The following is a 19,558-nucleotide window of genomic DNA, read 5'->3' as shown; positions in this document are numbered from 1 at the left end:
ATACAGTTTTATTACAACATTGTTTCCATGTCTCAAACAACACATCCTTTTACCTACAAAAATGCACACGACTGTGCTAGTTTAATATACCACAGACTCAAAGAGTGGCAATGAAATGAATTTACACGACCACACACAGCAACATGTGCCAGTACCGTGTGGGTGCATTTACAGATGAGGGGGCTTCCAGCGGCCCACCGGCGTGGAATTCACAGAAAAATGGATTCCCTCTATGTGAGGCCTTCTGAAAAAGTTAAGGCTAAAACACATAATTGCAGCATCATATTCTGACTTATTCACTCCACTCCTCCAGTGTCCACATGAATAAATGACATTCTTGCATTCTTAATGGTTTATACACAGGTGAGCGCTGGAAGCCCCCCTCAGGATATTTTGCACAGAAAAGAGACAAAAGACAGTGACAGACTGTAGTTGCTAAAGGTGTATGACAGGCGCTTGTCCTCTCTGCACATACGTACATTTAAAGAGCAGCAGGAGTCCACGCCTCTGCCAGTCTAAGACTGGCGCTACACGCCTGCCGCTCAGTGGAATCACTGAAGTATCTGACCACCCATTGCGCTTTGCCCACATATGAACACGTGTTGTGTTCTGCTCACGGTAACATACCCTGGGATTTAATAGAGGTAGGGTCCATCTCTAATAACACTCAAAAGCTTTCATGTTCCTCAAACAAATAAAATAAAACACACAAGTGAAAAGATAGAAAAATAGAACAATTTAAAAAAAAAAGTTCAGACAAGTGATTGAGAAATTAAGAAAGAAACTGACGAAAACAAACGTAGCCAGTGAGACGCTCTTGGTCCAGTCTGTGTTACATTCACATGCCCTGCCCCAACAGTTCCACTGCCGTAGCACCAGAGTTGTTCCCAGTTCTCGTACTGTTAACTCGACTACAGGGAGCCAATGTGGATCACAGTTTCCTTAATACGTCGTGTCATATGACCCGGGGCCTGCATGGCTGTTGATTCATGCATGTACCCACTTCCTGAGTGACCCACCTCTCTACCGAGAGCCACCGAGGCTACATGGTCCCCTTATTTGCTACAATTGTGATGCTGTTTTCCCCAACGTGCTCCACATTTCAGCGCTGATGCTCAACATCAACCTCTGCTGAGAACTCCATATCACACACCAATTTGACCAGCGGCTTTGCTGCACACACACCAGTAGAAACCTACGACTTAGAATATTTTGAAATATGCCAGTATTGTAAAAAAGTTTGTCAGTGTGGAAAAGTGTGTGTTTCTATTTTGTAAACCAGAAAAATAGATGTGTGAGAAAATGAGCAAAGGAGATGTCTCTGAAAAGGGAGCAAGTGGACCCAATATCATTTTGCATAATGTAAAAATCCCCCAAAACAGCAATTTGTTCTAAAAATTGTATAATTTCAAGACAGAAATTGGAGTTGACAGTGAAACGTTCACCCCAAGGACCTTGTTAGTTCAAATAAAATATTTTGAACTTGATCTGGAGCACAATCCTCTCAACCTCCACTCTTTATGCATCTTTTTTTCTGATGTTAACTGTTTTATATAACAAAAAATATTTCAGCAGCTTCTAAACCTGTGATGATGCCCCCTTCTTGGTAGCACCTGTGCTGTTCAAGACACAACACTGTTATTCTGAGAAAAGCTCCAGTTTTTAGAGTAAAGTGACTTTATTGTCAACGCCTGTAAACTAAACTGTCTTTCAGCTTAATGAAATATCTACTCTAGATATATTATTTGGTAGAAATAAATAAGATACGTAGTTAATCAATAGCCCACGCTTTGTATCAGATTGTCACTTTTGAGGAAAGTTCAAATGAACCTGCGTGTCGTTCTGTTGGCTGCTGAGTCACTGCCGAGCCTGGATATTTTAAATACTCAAGCCCGAGGAAAGTAACGAGGAAAAACTCGATACGTGATACAGAAGTGGGAGTCCCTGCCTTCTGACCTGTGCTACATCACCCAATGAGCACCACGACTATTCTACAGTTTCTCACGGGAAAAGAAACACAGGGAGTCCTGGGGGTCTTCTAGGAAAGGGTTTAAACAGCAATACTGAGCTGTTTGTCAACATCATCCTTTAGTGACACTTGACACCAAGTGTCATATGAGGGTCACTGTATGAAAAGTGTTACATCCCCACGTGGGTGCATTAAGAACTGCACTTCAGCAGCAGTCCTCTGCGCAACACACACACACACACACACACACGATCACGTGAACAGCACACATCCTCATGTTCAACACAGTGGCGACACAGAGATTATATTGTGTGTACGTGTTTGTGAGGATGATGAGGCACACATCCGCAAATGTGTGTGCATGTGTGTGAGTGAGCGTGTGTGTCTGCATCATGAGGGTCCGTGGTTAGTCGACTGTGTCCCCCTGCTGGTGGAGTGTGTGTTCAGGAGCCAGAGTCTGGCAGAGACTGAGATTCCTTTGATTGGCTCTGGGTGTCCTGGGCCTCTCTGTTCAGTGCCTCGCCCAGCTCACCCATGTCCATGTCCGGCAGGTCCTCCTCGGCGGGAGCTGTGTCCTCGCAGTAAACACACTCCTAAACACATACACAAAGTCCATGTTATTCTTCAGTCTTAATGCTAAGCTAAGCTAACAGCTGCTGGCTCTTAGCTTCAGATTTAACAGACATACGTGGGAGCGGCATCAAGCTTCTCATCTAACTCTCAGCAAGAAATGTCAAACTGTCAGTTTGTGTTTATGAGAGATTTGGAGCACAGAACTAAACACTTGGCCTTTAAACCAGAGTGTGGATTTAAACAGTATTCTAAGAAGTCTGTTGACAATTATTGGTGTTTTATGCAACAGTCAGTATCTTCAGTTTGGAACATTTGCACACCTTCGTATATTGCTGCCAACTTATTTTAGAGATACACAACATGCATAAGGTCCTGACCTTCACATTGATGGCACCAGGTAGTCCCCCCCTCCTCATCCAGGGGTGTTCCTCCATCAGCTCTCGTCGCTGGTCAGAGGAGAAGTGAGGTTGGCTCTTCTGCATCTGTCTCAGCCTCTCCTTGTCCTCTCGCAGAATCTTCTGAATGTCCCTGTGGGTCAGGAGATACATGAACAATGAAGTTATTGATCACAAAGAAATCTGCACACTCTTCATATAAAGGATGAGACACATCATTAACATTCACATGGCTTTCTTCAGTTTTGTCTTTGAATGTTTTCCCCTAAAATAACACCTAATCCCAGTCAGACACTCACCTAGAAGGCATTTGATATGTCATCATGACCTTGTCGTCAGCATTGGCCATCAGCAGCCAGAGGGGCTCCTGGAGGACATATTTAATGAAATGCTCTCCCTCTCCTTGGGTTGACACCTTGGCCTGTGACTGGCCGCCTTCAGAGCCTTCTTCACCCCTCGTCTCAACTTTGGCCTTGGGGTCGTGTTCCAGGGAGTCGATGCTGCCAAAGTATTTGCTGGTGTTGCTGCTCCCTACACACAGTTTTAGAGAGACAGAGAAAAAACAGACTTAAATTCAAGTGCTTTTTAGAGGAAATGCTGAATTCTTTTACCAGCCCATCAGACAATGGTATTACCATTGACTGGCATGAACACAAGTAAATTTACTCAAACGCTCGTCAGGTGTGGGTGCTCCTCCACTGACCTATTCTGCTGCCAGAAGCTCCACTGGCCGATGTACCACAGCCTGAGCCCGAACCCGAGCCAGATCCTGAGCCTGATCTGGAGCCCGATCCCGAGCCCATGGAGCCAGAGGTAGCTGATCCTGTGCCGGAGTGGGAGTCCTCCTGCTCTTGCAGCAGGATGTCCAGCAAGTCGCAGGATGAGGAGTTACCATCACTGTGAACCACATCTTCTGGAGACTCCATCTTAAACACAAGGCATCAAACCATCAGAGATTAGGGTGACATGCTGCCGTGACAGGATTTGTGTGGAAGTGCTGGTGTGTATATGAGTGACTGAGTTCTGCTGTTAAATGTCCTGCTGCGTCTCACCTGTTGCTGGTTGTCAGTCTTGGCTGTGCTTCCGTTCTTCTCCCCTGCTGTGCAGTTGCCCCCGCCCCCAGCAGTAAGTGCAGTGCTGTCTTGCCGCTCCACTGAGCGCTGTCCCTCCTCCATGCTTAGCAGATTGAGCTGCAGGGGTGAGCTGCATCTCGACTCGAACAATGGCGGTGAAGTGGCGGGCTCCCTCGCTCCAGAGGCTGGAGTAGAGGATCGTGACGCCGCACCCTCTCGGGGCTCTACGGCTAAGGCTTTGGGGGGCTCGGGGGCCAGGTTGTAAGTAAAGGGCTGAGCTGGATATGGGGCTTGAGCCACAAACTGAGTCTGCACTGGGAATGAAGGCTGAGCAGCGAAGGGCTGCGGGGTAGTGAAGGCTGTCTGAGGGGCCTGGAACTGCTGTGGGGTCGTGTAGGCGGCCTGTGCGGCCTGGAACGGCTGCTGGGTGGTGTAGCCGGTCTGAGGGGCCTGGAAGGGCTGCTGGGTGGTGTAGGGGGTCTGAGCGGCCTGGAAGGGCTGCTGGGTGGTGTAGGGGGTCTGAGCGGCCTGGAAGGGCTGCTGGGTAGTGTAGGGGGTCTGGGCAGTTTGGAATGGCTGCTGAGGGGCAAAGGCAGTCTGCACTGGGAACGGCTGTTGGCTGGTGTAGGGGGGTTGTGTTTGCATGGTGTACGTTGGCTGCTGGGGCTGAAAGGGCTGCTGAGTAGTGTATGCAGTATGTGTCTGAGTCTGCTCGGGGAAAAATGATGGTCTAGGAGCAGCCGCCAGCTGCCCTATCTGACCCAATGGTCCTAATTGGGGAAAGAGGTAATTGGGCAGCACCAGAGCCACCACAGGTGTAACAATGGGTGCAGGAAATGGAGTGGCAGGAGGTGGGGCTTGAGTGCTCTGTGCCTCTTCAAACCCTGCAGACAGGGAGGGGTCGGGGCAGGGTGCCTGAGCTGGGGCAGTAGGTGCAGGTGGGTAGAGCGGGTAGGCAGGCACCATGGCTGGGTAGGAGACGTTAAAAGCTGACTGGGATGCTTCTGATGGGGACCACGAGGTTTGGTTGAGACCCTGGAGAGGGGGCCGGGGTTTGCGGTTTGATATAGCACTGTCTGACGACTCAGGATGCTTCATTCGTGGCTTCTTGGACTTCCTGTTGCGGTTGCCCTTCTTGGCAGTAGTCTCGGGCCTGGCGGTGCCCTGTTTGGCTGCACCTCGTCGTTCACATGACCCTGAGATGAAACGGGTCAACGACAACGTTAAACTACCACACCTCCCACAAACCTGCAAAACTACATTTTCCACACTTAAAATCATTTTCCTAAGAGATAGATCAATAATCCTAAATAAAAGCAAAGGCAAATTAATTAACGGTTAAACCTTGCATACCTTCAGCGTTGGCTGGACCTCTCTGCTTGTGCAGATATGTGGAACAGTCCCTCTGGAAGGTCCTGGCGTCTCGGCAGCGGTTGAGGAAGGCCTGCTCTTCTTTCTGGGTGTGTGCAGCCAGAACCTGTTTAGTCAGTCCCAGCCGCTTGTAGGCCTCCTTCTCCTGGCTGGGCGGAGACACAACGCTGACAGGCAGAGCCGGGGGCACCGGGCTCTCTGCTACATCCTCAATAATCTCTGTAGAAGGAATCAGAGACATTACTTATCACCCTGCAGTTTGATTAATATACTCTATATGCTGTAAATTCCTGTGCCTGAAGGCTCAACATCACTTCAAACAGAAAAAGAACACCAACACTCACCAGACTCTGGCTGAGGTTTCTTATCTCCCACATGGACGATGGTGCTGCTGTAGCTGCACTGCGAGGTGATGGACACTACGCTCTCAGCCTTGCTGGGCAATGTGAGGGGTGCCAGGGGGCCTCCCACCACAGCAGCTGCCCCAGATGGAGGCTTCTTAGGTGCTTTCATGTTTGACAGGCCTGGCTGGGCATCTAGCATTAAAGGGTCTGGATAGGACAGAAAAATGACGATTACAGTCAGATTCATATTGGTAAAGCAATTGAACCCACTGAACCCAGGCAGCAATGAAAATGACAAGCACATCTTTTTAACTAATATCGGGAGAGTGGAGCTCAAGTCTTGGATGATAGGTGACATGTGTATGTGTGCACAGATGAATGGTGTGCACATGCCTGGGTTTGCTTCCTGAGGCACATCCATGCCATCCTCTGAGCCTTTCTTGTCATCATCTGAGTTGGAAGAGTTGGTGTTGGAGGAGAATTGATACTTCCTCTTCACTGTGATGGGGATGTTACAACTCTCTAGGTACCTGAGGAACAGGAATTGTTAAAATCAGAGAGTTCACACTTCAAACAAGGGATCTTTGAATGATCATCAGTCATAAACACCAACACCAACACCAACTCTTACCTGATAACACTGTCGAGGCAGCTGATCTGCTGGTAGGAATGCACTGTGTGGTCTTTGCAGGGAAAGTCTTCCATGCTCGCTGCAGTACTGTCTCTGCCCTGCAGAGGGGGCGCTGAGTCCTTCAAACGCACAGTTGAATTCTTCTGATCTGAACACACAGGGAGACAGGCAGGTTAACACACAGAGCTAAACACAAATCTACCACATCTGCTCTTTTTGGTTAGATATTTGTTCCCACTTTTCATCAAATTCAACTCACAGACAAATCAATCAGGAGTGTATTTGATTCTTGTGGTACACTGCAGTACAGTGTGATGTACATGAAGTCAAAGTTAGCAGGGAATGGCGCCTGTCTGGTGATATTAAACTGAACTCACTGTCAGTGTTCTTCCTCTGCTCAGGCTTTAATGGTGAGGCCGAAGGGGAAGGAGAGTGCAGGCAGACCTGGGAGTCCTGGCTTTTCAGCATGTGGACCCCTTTACAAATCTCCTGGAATGTCCTCGGAGGCTTGGCCTTGCCTGTCTCCTCCGCTGTTTTCCCCGCCGTGACGTTGCCATTGCTCTCACTGGATGAGCTGATGCTCACCAGCTGCTCATGGGAACCATTGCTGCCGTGGGAGCCATAACCGCTAGAACCCATGTTGTGGACCGGCTGCAGAGAGAAAACCTGGTTACAGAAACTGACAAATGCATGTATGAAAATGTGTATGTAAGCGGGGCTCTAGTGCATGTGTACCTACCTGGAGTAGCAGCCTGTGGATCTGTTCACTAATTTCCTGGATGTCTGAGTCCATGATCTTCCCTCCATGGAAAGCTGGTGCTGCAAAAACATCTTCATTCACAGGACCCCTGAAAAACACACTCGTAATTGTCATCAAACATGTTCAAAGTGTTCCAACTTAGCACTACTGGTGACAAAACAAAGAAATAATATAGCACATTGGGTATACTCACATGCGGACTTTGTGGCGGCCAATGACAAAGGAGACCTTGCGGCTCCAGGGGTTGACGAAGCTGGACCAGCTAGTGTCAATGGTGATGTACTCCCCGTTTTTTGCACAGAAACGGATTGAGGAGTGATCGAATGGCTGACCGGCATACTGCAGAACTGTTGGGAGCAGAGGGACAGAGCTGAGCAACATAAAGGCTTTAATGCACCCGTCAAATTATTGAATTATTTCTCTTAAGCTTGATATTTATTTACAGTGGTCGTACCGGGCTCTTTTCTTTTTGTCACAGAATCTTTAAAATATTTGGTAATATATTGAATGTAATGCAATTTGATGAATAATAAATCTGGTTAAAGTGTGAGCACTAACAGAACTTCTCAGCACTGGCGCTGTGCCAGTAAGTCAGGATAGTCAAGTGAATGAAAGAGGTTCTTACTCTTTCGATGCACAGCCAGCATCAGGGGTCGGTCACTTGGGTGCAGATTGAACAGAACAGGGGTCCCGATCAGGTCCTGAGGGAGGTAGCCCAACAAAGGAACAGCCCTGATGGAGTAAAAACAACAAGGTCTTAAAGATAGTTCAAATATATCACCTCAAAAGACTGAGTCTGACATCTCCTGAACCTCAGACCCTCCGCTATCTATCAACTTTCTATGCCATAGAAGAAAAATCAAATGCGTTCAACAGAAAGGGAAGAAGCACAGAGCACACATGCACACATGATGTGATGCCTTGTGATGTTCTGATTGAATGTAGGTGGGCTCGGGGGCTCAGTCCACTCACCTCTCATCCACATCCTGGAACACACAGTTTGGCGTGTGTGTTGTGGTGAAGATACGTTTGTCAGTGGGGATTCTGGGTGCTGCAGGAAGAGAAGAAGAGAAAAATGAAATGACAAGACAAATAAGCAAATGGTGATCATTACACATGAACCCTCCCGTGCTTTAAGCCAGCTTCTGTGTGTGTTATGTGAGTCAGTGTGTGCAAGTATATGAATGCTGCCTCACCTTCGTATCCAGAGTGCACCCTCTCAGCCAGCAGGAGGCAGCAGAACTGTTCCTCAGCCAGCTTAGCATCCTGGACCTTCATTAAGTATGGAGTCATTCGGAAAGGATAGTACTGCAGATCCCCTTCACACTCCTTACCACCACTGCAGTGCACACACACACACACAAACACACACACACACACACACACACACACACACAGACACAGACACATTACAACACTGTTTCACAGTACTGGAATATTACCTAAAGAGGCTTTCAAAAATAAACTTCGGTTTCACAAAGCAGAGGAAAGAGCAAAAAAGGGATTAGATTTAACATACTGAATAGACTAAGCTCATTAGGAGCTTTTATACATTTGATTTTTTACATAATTATGACTCATATTTAACATGTCACAACAAATGGGGTGCAGAAGTATATAAGCAGTGATTGCTGATGCTTTGACACATTAGCTCCTGTAAGCTGCAACCATCTGACAATCATTTTAAATGTTTAATGTAGTAGTTATGTAATCAAAACTAATGAAATCAGTTTGAAACGTGGTTCAACAATAAGGCTTGCTCACTTGCCATGGCTGACATCTAGCAACTCACTTGATGATTTTGATCATTTTTTTCTGAGAATGACACTTAACTTTAGTCTTAATTGTTATTTGATGAGCACTAACAGTAACATAGAGGGGTAAGTAAAAGTTGATATTGGACAAGTTGATTTCTGACCCTAAAATAACCTTTAACGTTGAACTCTGTCAAGGGTTTTCATATAATAACATGATCACATTATGTTTTAAATTAAATAACCAACAAAAGCTCTTAATCCTAAACTGTAGTACTAGCACCCCATCTGGTTACTGGATGGAAAAACAGTTCCAAAGCTCACAGCTGCTGACTTCCTCCCTTCTGCGCTGACTCAGAGCTTGTTTGAGCAGGAAACTATGGATCAGAAAAGCCAGCAGCCACTGTCACTCACCTGATGCGGCAAAAGAAGGATTTCTCCTGCATGCACTCCGTGGGAGATGACTCTGAATAAGAGACATGGAAAAGGTGGGATGAATATATCACCGAATGCATCAGACTGACTACTTCTAGGTGACCGATCTATTAGTCATCTATGTTCAACACAACCTGAGAAGTCTGTCTCTCTTCCAAAAGGGAAAGCAAGAAAAGGCATTGTCTGAGTTTTCTACAATTATGTAACTGAAGTTCTCTGTGGTCAAAGCCTCGGACTGATGAAAGCTCCCAAATCCTTCAAAATGACACCAAGCTGTTTAAGAGAGACTACAGAATCAACTACCTTACCTAAAGTGGATTGACCAAGAAGCCTCAAAGCCTAAAAAAGGTCGGATTTGAAGCTGGGCATCTGCGGCGGTTTGCATTATGATTCATGCAGATGTACCTCATAAGCTTATAACCACGAGCTCCTTACTGCACCAACATGTGATTATGTCTTCAGCAAATACTTGGCAGGTGTTTGTATGTAGGAACCAATTCATAAATGTGTGATTGAGCGTGATAATGAAATATGTGTTATGTGTGTACAAGCATGTGTGTGTGCATTTGTCATGGGCAGGAAATTGAAGCTTGTGTGTATGCAGCTGGTATGGGTCATGTTTCATGTGGGTTTTCCACGTGCCCTTTGAGGGAGATGGAAACCTGACATCCATGTTACAATGTCCAGTCCCGTGTTGATTTATTTCAGTGGGACAACATTTCAAAATCTGTATTGAGGATTGTAAGTGACATAAAAACAGTTGAAAATGAAGAAATATTTTCACAAGGATTCTAGCGAAGGCATATAGCTGGTACCTGCTCCGGTGCACATGCTCCATGAGGGCAGGCGGTAGGGCGTGGTGAAGCTGTAGAACACGCTGACGTCCTGAGGTGTCAGGAACTCCACAAACTTGGCATTGTTGAACACTTCTGGTTTGCAGTTCAAGATGGATGCTGCCTGGTCCGAGATGTAAACAATCTTCCCCGTGATGAGTGAAACGGCTACAGCAAATATATCCTGTCGGTAAAAAGATAAACAAAGTGTTAGTTTGGTGTCTTTGTTGTTGTTCAGTTGTTCAGACTGTTTAAAATGCATCTTCTTTTATGTACCTGCTGTTTGGTTCAAGAAACAAATAACTTTTACTGTAAGCCGATTTAAAGTCACAATAAACAGTTTTACTGCTGTCCTGATACATTAACCCTTAAAGAATTGACAATAGTTTGTCTATGAGTATTCCAATATCTGGGCAGAGAGAACTAGTCAGAGGTGATACATGCTCATTTCCTACTATTGGTTTGTTAAATATCATTATCCAGCATTTGACCTTTCTTTTAAATTTTACTTTGAATATTATTCTTAAACTATATTTGCCCATTCCAGAAAGAAACAGAAACCATGGCCACAGATTTTTTGGATGTTCCTTCCTTCCTGTGAGGTGAAGGTCAGGGGTACTTACAGTGTTTTTGAGGGTGTATTCAGAGGTGATGCTGTTGATTTCCTCAATGGTGTAGGAGGACACATCAAACCCTGGTGGCTGACTGTCATTAGTCATCAGCATCTGGTAGTATTCTTCATTGGCTGCAAAAGGACGAGAAGGTGGATCAATGGACTCATACAGTATATGTGGACAGTAAATGAAAAAGAAGCTTCTCTAGTATCATGCTTTATCATAATCATACCAGAATCACTTTTCATGCAATATTCACACTCAAAAATCAAGACTGATTTTGAATTCAGAGTCGCTGCCCCACATTGCTCTCTACATGTTTTAATCATCCTGAAAATGTCTGTTTATAAGCCATAAGCAAAAGGTGTCAACATTGCTTATGTACAATAACAACGATGTGAAAACATGATGTACATGTATGAAATAAGTGGCAACAGAAGCGGCTCTTACCTTTCACCTGTTTGACACATCGCAGCGCATACTTGAGCGTGTTGACGGTGCTGGACTTGCCCTTGCTCCTCTTTTCTGACGGCAAGTGCATCTTCAGCTCCTTGAGGGTCTTGAACAGCTCCTTCTGTGTCTTAGCTTTGGCTGACTGTTCGCTGCTGCAGGGTGAACATGAGACAGATACATGTGCGTCAAAATGACACAGTCTCACCAGCGCTGTCACGCTCCAGCCTTCCAGCATCAAGAGCAGAACAGGAGGGGGCAGCTACAGTGTGTAAAAGGATGGGATTGACTGGCAGTGGGATGCATCTTCCGTGGGTCTATCTGTGAACTTTGTTCTGTTGCATGCAAGGGAAAAACTCCCACTGTCACTGCATTTTACAGCTGAGGAATCTTCCGTGCAATGTATCAAATCAAATCAACTTTATTCATATAGCACTTTGCACACAACACGATGTATGGCATTTACTGACCTGCAGCCGCTGGTCGAAGGGTTGTCCTGCTCTGAGCTCACCAGACTGAAGGCGTTGGAGCTGCTTGGCGGTGAGGGGCTGTGAGAGTTTGAGCTGTAACCATAAACAACATGTCATGTTATTGAAGAAGGTCTACAGTGGTACAACAAAACAGAGCATTATGAAAACGCCAAAACAAAAAGGTAAGACTAAACATGTGAAATGAGTCAAGGACTTGAAGGTATAGAGTGTACCAGAATGCCACAAACAGTTCCCTTATAAAAAGAAGTCTACACAAATATGGACAGATGCTAACAAGGAGCAGACAGAAGGGTTAAACATTTCATTCCTTGGATTTGAAATGTAAAAACATGTGGCTTTAGACTAGCACTGACTAGACAAATCCTGTGTTTTGCTACTTAAAAAAAACTAATTTTTTTAGAATTCTGGTGGCAAGCAAAGAGAGAAAAGCTTCAGTTCCCCATCAAAATGGCTGTCTATCAGCAATGTAAATTGGTGAAAATATTCTAAATACAATGAACACTTAAACTGGTATTGATTTTTTTTAAGTGGGCCTTCTTTAGGCGGCAAAAATTCACTGCTCAGCATCTGTGCTGGGACTCCTGCCTGCTTCACCAAACTGGGGGAGTGCCAGCCACCATGGAGTATAGATAAGTACCTCCTACAGCCCCACTTCAAAAATCCAGCCTATCCCTCAAACATAGTCCTGTTTGATTGTATTGTAGCCCTACCAGGAGTAATAAACCAAAAAGAGATGTGACAAAATGGATGGAACGGGGCACATAAGGAGGACACTGTATCTAATACGACTGTCGTAATAATATAATAGCTGAATGAAAACCCAGATTTTGACTCACAAGGTCTAGTTGTTACTTTGAATTAGTCTGACAATATCATGTGAGCACCAAATAAGCTCAGCATTTATGTGTGCGACAAATCAGAGAGCTGAGGGGAAAAAATGATGAGGACACATGGGAACAGGCCAAGCCTCCACAATTCCTTTGCTCTGTCTTTTGCACTTATCTTACTGGTTTAACTGTAAGAGAGAGATGCAAGCGATGTGAAGAAGGAGGAATGAAGTGAACACTAATATTACATGATCTGAGGCGTCACCTGACGACAGCTGGGCACGTCAGCTGACTTAAATTGCTTTGTAGTGCCTGTTGTTGCCCTGCAATTTCATAATGTGGGTGCACAGTTATGACTTAATGTGTAGCCCACAGACTGTGGATAAGAAGTGAACCACTCTTCATGTATAATATCAGGAAATTAACCTTACAACAAAGCAGTTGTTATAAATCTTAACCTTTAATAAGACATTTGGCTCATTACTGTACAGCAGGATCTGCATAGCACAACTGTGGTAATGTTTGTGTAGCATTTCACAGTACTAATAAACATGGAAGTATTCCTACAATCGAACACAACTTTCCACCTCATGGATGTACATAGAAAAAGAGAAATCGCTAGAACTTTGTTATTAGTGCTGCATCTAAAATTTTCTTATTAATAATAAATCTGCCAAACCAAGAAAAACTTCAAATGTATTTATCTTTACTTAACTTCATGCTTTCTTACCAACACTCATTTATGATAGTAACCTGATGTATAATACAGGTTCGTTTTCTGTCGATTGAGAAATTGATTGGTCAACTAACTGTTGCTGCTCTATCGGTTATGTAACAGTCAATCTGCAGTAGGAGTGCCCTTTTCATCACAGAAGAATGAAAATGAGTGTGTGTGTGTGTGTGTGTGTGGGTGGGTGGGTGGTGGTAATGGTGGTGGTGGGTGGGGGGGGCAGCTATTTAGGATTAGAACTGAAATCACCATATGATTAATCAATTTGTAGACCATTTTGACTGGTTTTCCTGCATGGAGATGGTTTGGCCTTTGAAGGCAATAACAAGTTATTTCTAACAGAGACGTTACCAAAAATCACCTTCATCTTTTTGAAGCCCGTCTCATAATTGATTTACAAAGCCCACTGCTGTCCTCCGTCTGTAACTGACTACAACAATGACTCAGACAGCAGTGACTCAGACTGGAGAAAATGGTCCCTCTATTACCTTTAATGAACCTTACTTCCATGACCTAGATGGTTCACTCCCCCATGGTTGTGGGTGAAAACATTTGATGTGCCCTCACCTCTTGTTGCTCCCTGAAGACTCCAAAAGAGCGGAATCCTTGCCATTGCCATTTGAGCTGCCCACAGATTCATTGCCATGGGACTCATTGCCATGCGACTCGTTACCATGGGATTCTGTCCCACTCCCGCTCGAGCCACTGCCACCCATCTCTACATCCTCGTGTAAGGCTGGGCGTGGACGCTTCCTGTCATCGTGGGGGGAGCCCGGCTGGTGCTCATGGCTGCTGTCGCTCCCTTCGGAGGCCAGCCCCAACTCTGCTTCCAGTTCGACCCCATCTTGCCCGCCACAACCCTCGCTGTAACTGCTGGCCATGCGGTGAAGTTGGCTAATGGAGCTGCAGGGAGAGTGCCTCTCTTCCTCCTCCTGGAAGCAGACCCTTTCCCGGTTCCTTTTGTGCCCGTCCAGGGTAGAGTACAGGTAGTGCTTTGGATCACTGTCCTCAGACATGGGACGGGCCAACGGGTAGACGATGCAAGACTAAGTCACCTTGCACATGGCAATGTCATGAATTGCATGGCACTGGGGTGGAAGTGGAGTTGAGCCTCAGCAGTGGGGATGCTGTCTGTGGAGGAAAATAAAACACAGGTGAGATTACTCAGACAAACCATTTACAGTACTGTGCACTATAGATACACAGTCCTAAAATAAGAAACAATCAGTGGGTATTAGAAGCAACCATCCATCATGGATAAAGATAAAGACTTTGATCAGCCAGTTTTGCTTGGATCTCAGCACTTCTAAAAATCATTGATAAAGAAAAGGGCACAGCAGCACAAATAAAGTGATCTTGTTGGTGAGACACATACAAACACACACACACACACACACACACACACACACACACACACACACACACACACACACACACACACCAAGGCTGCTGCCATCCATCCTTCAAAAGGTCTGCACAGTTAACAGGCAGACATTTGCCCTTTGTGGGTGCACTTAAGCCCCAGACCAGCGCGATCCAGTTCCATTTTTCAAAAGCTTTTCCAAATGAAAGGTGAGTCTGTGAAGATGAAAACATGGCTCTGAACACCCGACACAAACCTTTACCTCTCACTAACCATCAGGGCTTATGTGGATGTTGGAATTACAAAATGCTTCGAAATAATTTGTACTATTCAAGCTGTCTCCCCTCTGCTGCGGCCCCTCACAAATTCACCAATAAACAGGGAGGAGGAAAAACTGACAACCAATGAATTATTGGCATTATCATTAATGCTGAGGATACGACGCCACACAAACAGATGATAAGCAGACGTGTCGATGCATTGTCCGTGTCCACTTAAGTCTACATCAAATTAACATGGCCTTACATAACGCAATGCAGTGTCCCCAAACACAACATTATGACTTAATAAAAAAGATCATCACATCATTTAAAGTAATTAAACAAGCCACCTTACACAGCATCTGTCAGCTCTGTGATAGTAACAGGAGCACCAATATTTTAAATACAGGCTGAATAAGACTTGCCTGTGGCGTCCCACAGTAAGGCTTTTCAGAAGCACAAGGGGTGTAAAACTCTTATTTGTTCTAAAAAAGAAACTCGATAAAAATAAAAAAGCATCAGTTTTCATCAGCTCTGCAGCCTCCTCCTCCTACAACCTCCACAGCAGACCAGCAGGAACTATTTATGTCTTTTAAAGCCGAGAAAGGAATTCAGGAAATCAAAAGTATTTCACTGTTTTTCTGCTAACCAAGATCAGGTTGCAGCTATTTACGTAAGGGTGCAAATTCAGCAGGTTGTCTATTCTTCTCTCTTTACATAAGCAGTTTTACATAACTTCTCAAAGTTTTAGGTAAAGGTTTTTATGTTTTAAAAGATCTAGAGAAACCTTGGAGACTTTCCAACCACCCACGCATCCATCCACTGCCACCACAGGAGCTGACCCACTCCTGAGCTTAACTGAGGCAGTAGCCAAAGCCTTAAGAGGAGACTTTCTATTGGCTACTGCAAGTGACCAATCAGGAGACAGCAAGGACTGACAACAGGTTAAATTATGTCAGTGAATTCAGGCGGAAGTCTGCAGCATGTAGAGGCGTGTTATGATTTTTCACATAAAAATATGCAGCACTTTGTACTCAAAAACTTGTGAAAAGAGCCACGATGTTGGCTTGAATGTAACAGCAACAAAAAACAAGCTCAAAATTTCCTGTATAGTCATCACACATTTATACATATGTCACAAGTTCCTGTATATTTCCCTGTTTTTCAACTCGAAAACAGCAGTCAGATGAGCTTACCAGAGACAACCTTTTGCCGGATCAGACCAGAAAACAAGACAACAGAAGTACTTAATAATAGCTTTCTCCCATCATTAAATCAGTAAAAACTCTATGAGATACATGCACTCAAACATGTAACCCTCACAACAAAGCGGAGGGATGACATAATGACACTGAACTCCCTCTGCTTCCAGCTGATACACCCAACACACTAGCACAGATCTCAGGCATTATACAACGCTGCTCCAGTCACATGGATTTGGCTATAGTGCAACACAAAGCAGCGGTAGCCTTGTTTCATAAAACCACATGCTTTCACTCGTATGCAACCACTGCACGCCTGAAGTGCTTTCTTCAATGAAATTTGCGACAGAAATAACAAAGATAGAAATGCAAAGATAGAAAAGAAAATGTTGAAGGCAGATATAAACTATTTTACAGAATGCAGTTAATCAAGGGGCAAAGCATTGGGCCAGTGTTACTGAAAGAGGGCAGGATCTGAAGGTATCATTTGAGGGTAATTAATATTTACATCTTCAGGTCTATTCTGGTAATTCACTCAAATGACATAACAACGGTGAGTTATAATACAGTACCTGCCATTATATAGCAGGGTTTCTTACATTTATCTCATACCTTATGAATCATAGTAAGAGTAATGTTGAAAATGTTCAGTGAGCATGTTAACATAATATTAATAAAAACAGCAACATAGAATATGCTTTCAGGAGAGTGCTGTGTGTCTCTGTAGCTGATCTGACCAAGAGTTAATCACTCTTTGTATGTACATGAAAACTCACAGACTGTTTCTGTGCTCATAGGGACGCCACTCATTTGCCACAATTAGAGACAAAGTCAACATATGGTTCTCCGATAAAGGTCCAACATGAAGAGCCACAGCACACTGACCTTAACAGCATTGTAATGTGATTATCATGTCGACCTAATATTCAAGTTCAGTGTGGCAAGGACAAACTGCCTGTGTGTGTGTGTGTGTGTGTGTGTGTGTGTGTGTGTGTGTGTGTGTGTGTGTGTGTGTGTGTGTGTGTGTGTGTGTGAGTGTTGGACAACAGGTTGATGAGAGAATCTTAAAAGAGATGAAATAAAGAAATAAACCAACTAGGAGAGCAACTCTAATCCCTTCCTGTTTAAATATCTACCCAATTACATTTGTCACAAATCCACCTAATATACTGAAATAAAAGAATCTTCTAATAGTTCATTTAAACATCAATGATTGGATTACAATGTCTATTATACTCCATACATATAAGAATGCTACATTCAGGACATTTGTGAAGGAAACAAACATCCCTTCCCCCCATAACTCCCACTGACCTGCTATTCAAAATCCACACACACGTTGACCTGCAATCCAGCGCACGGTATACTGACACAGTTATGTAAAAGTAGCGATACCGTCCAAAAGCGGCCGTAGAGCGGCTGCCAGTGGACCGAGCACGGGCCGGCACACACAACCGGACACTGTTTCCCCTCTATGAGCCAAGAAAAACCCTCCAACTATCATTTTTTGGTTATTAAAGTAGAATAAAGTAGAGCAAGCTGAATTGTCGCGCATGCGCAAATCGACTTTGTTATGCAACTTATTTTGTTACGCCGGTTTTTCCTTCTTGTTTCAACAAAAAGGAGCAAAATACGGAAGAACCGACCTGTGCTGCCCGGGGAAAAGACGCCTCTTCTGCCGTCCTCGGTGTCACATTAAAGCCGAACCGTGCGGTCCTGGTTAAACCTCCTCCGGTACTCCTCAATGGGGACGGGGTTCAGACGGTTGACACAGTGCTCGCGGACCCTCCCCGGCTCTCTCCGGTTCTGAGCAACCAGCGAATCGGCGAGCTCGGCGCGCGACCTCAATTCAGACTCCGCCCTCCGCGTCCTCCAATTGGCTGAAAAACACGGGTTTCCATGGAGAAGATGACGGGTTTACAACAACGGGAGCTCATTGGTGCAGAGCGCTGTCCGTCGTTTTATATAAACAAGTCATCCAGTGCACGTGGAGTCCCATGTTGTGTGAAGCGTGTACCGTGAGGCTGGAGGAGTGAGCACCAGGACCGGGTTAGCGCCGCGCATCCACGGTGGAAATTACATAAATGAAAAAAAGTGTGAGGAGAAAATCACAAGGTAGCGACTGACACCACTAAACATTAGGCGGAAATACCTTTAATCATCAATTTTAACGCGGTTTTTTCCTGCAGTGAAGGTGGGCGGATACAGTGTCATGCAGAAATACTTGTTATTTGTGAGAGGAAATGAGGAATTTCATGTTTATTCCCTCCATGACTGCAGTAAAGTCATAAAGATCGTATATAAGTAGAAATAAATAGAAAATACACCAGGCAGGGCCCTCATTTCTCCCTCTCCCTGGTTACATCATCACATATAACATTTGTTTACATCCTCTTCTCACTCCAGTGTGCAGCTCTTCGTGATGAATGGATGAATGGGACTGTGTTCTGTGCCAAGCTCGCTCATAACGTTTGGTCATTCTGTGGAGCACACTTTATGTTATTTTCACAAGCTGGCATGGTAGCCACAACACCAGATTTCCTCAGTAGGACAGCTCAGAAGAGACATCTGCACTCACCACAACATGTGAGGACCAAGTCTCTCACATCCACCCTCTCTTCACTGGCATGGACGACACAACGCTGAGTGTACCGGTGCTGGTCATATAATTAGAATATCGTGAAAAAGTTGATTTATTTCAGTAATTCCATTCAAAAAGTGAAATTTTATTATTATTCATTCATTACACACAGACTGACATATTTCAAGTGTTTATTTCTTTTAATTTTGATGATTATAACTGACAACTAATGAAAAACCCAAATTCAGTATCTCAGAAAATTAGAATATTGTGGAAAGGTTCAATATTGAAGACACCTGGTGCCACACTCTAATCAGCTAATTAACTCAAAACACCTGCAAAGGCCTTTAAATGGTCTCTCGGTCCAGTTCTGTAGGCTACACAATCATGGGGAAGACTGCTGACCTGACAGTTGTCCAAAAGACGACCATTGACACCTTGCACAAGGAGGGCAAGACACAAAAGGTCATTGCTAAAGAGGCTGGCTGTTCACAGAGCTCTGTGTCCAAGCACAGTAATAGAGAGGCAAAGGGAAGGAAAAGATGTGGTTAAAAAAAGTGGGGATAACCGCACCCTGGAGAGGATTGTGAAACAAAACCCATTCAAAAATGTGGGGGAGATTCACAAAGAGTGGACTGCAGCTGGAGTCAGTGCTTCAAGAACCACCACGCACAGACGTATGCAAGACATGGGTTTCAGCTGTCGCATTCCTTGTGTCAATCCACTCTTGAACAAGAGACAGCGTCACAAGTGTCTCGCCTGGGCTAAAGACAAAAAGGACTGGACTGCTGCTGAGTGGTCCAAAGTTATGTTCTCTGATGAAAGTACATTTTGCATGTCCTTTGGAAATCAAGGTCCCAGAGTCTGGAGGAAGAGAGGAGAGGCACAGAATCCACGTTGCT

At 44.8% G+C, this 19,558-nt stretch overlaps 1 protein-coding gene across 1 annotated transcript; it reads right to left on the bottom strand.

Moving 5' to 3' along the window:
• Window positions 1–2,195: 2,195 nt before the first annotated feature.
• On the bottom strand, window positions 2,196–17,862 carry LOC139199593 (period circadian protein homolog 2-like). Its single transcript, XM_070828650.1, has 22 exons — window positions 17,722–17,862; window positions 13,818–14,377; window positions 11,673–11,765; window positions 11,203–11,357; window positions 10,762–10,883; window positions 10,121–10,322; window positions 9,285–9,336; window positions 8,313–8,455; window positions 8,089–8,167; window positions 7,742–7,848; window positions 7,310–7,463; window positions 7,096–7,204; window positions 6,734–7,007; window positions 6,357–6,504; window positions 6,119–6,255; window positions 5,726–5,932; window positions 5,364–5,600; window positions 3,990–5,206; window positions 3,641–3,863; window positions 3,237–3,468; window positions 2,920–3,070; window positions 2,196–2,562 (listed from the first exon to the last, which is right to left on the bottom strand). The coding sequence occupies exons 2-22, from the start codon at window positions 14,264–14,266 to the stop codon at window positions 2,413–2,415; spliced, it is 4,641 nt and encodes a 1,546-aa protein (XP_070684751.1). The 5' UTR covers window positions 14,267–14,377; window positions 17,722–17,862; the 3' UTR covers window positions 2,196–2,412.
• Window positions 17,863–19,558: the final 1,696 nt, after the last annotated feature.

Source organism: Pempheris klunzingeri, chromosome 4 (genome assembly GCF_042242105.1).
Source record: "Pempheris klunzingeri isolate RE-2024b chromosome 4, fPemKlu1.hap1, whole genome shotgun sequence".
NCBI classification, from domain to species: domain Eukaryota; kingdom Metazoa; phylum Chordata; class Actinopteri; order Acropomatiformes; family Pempheridae; genus Pempheris; species Pempheris klunzingeri.
This window is presented reverse-complemented; position numbering and strand designations above follow the sequence as displayed.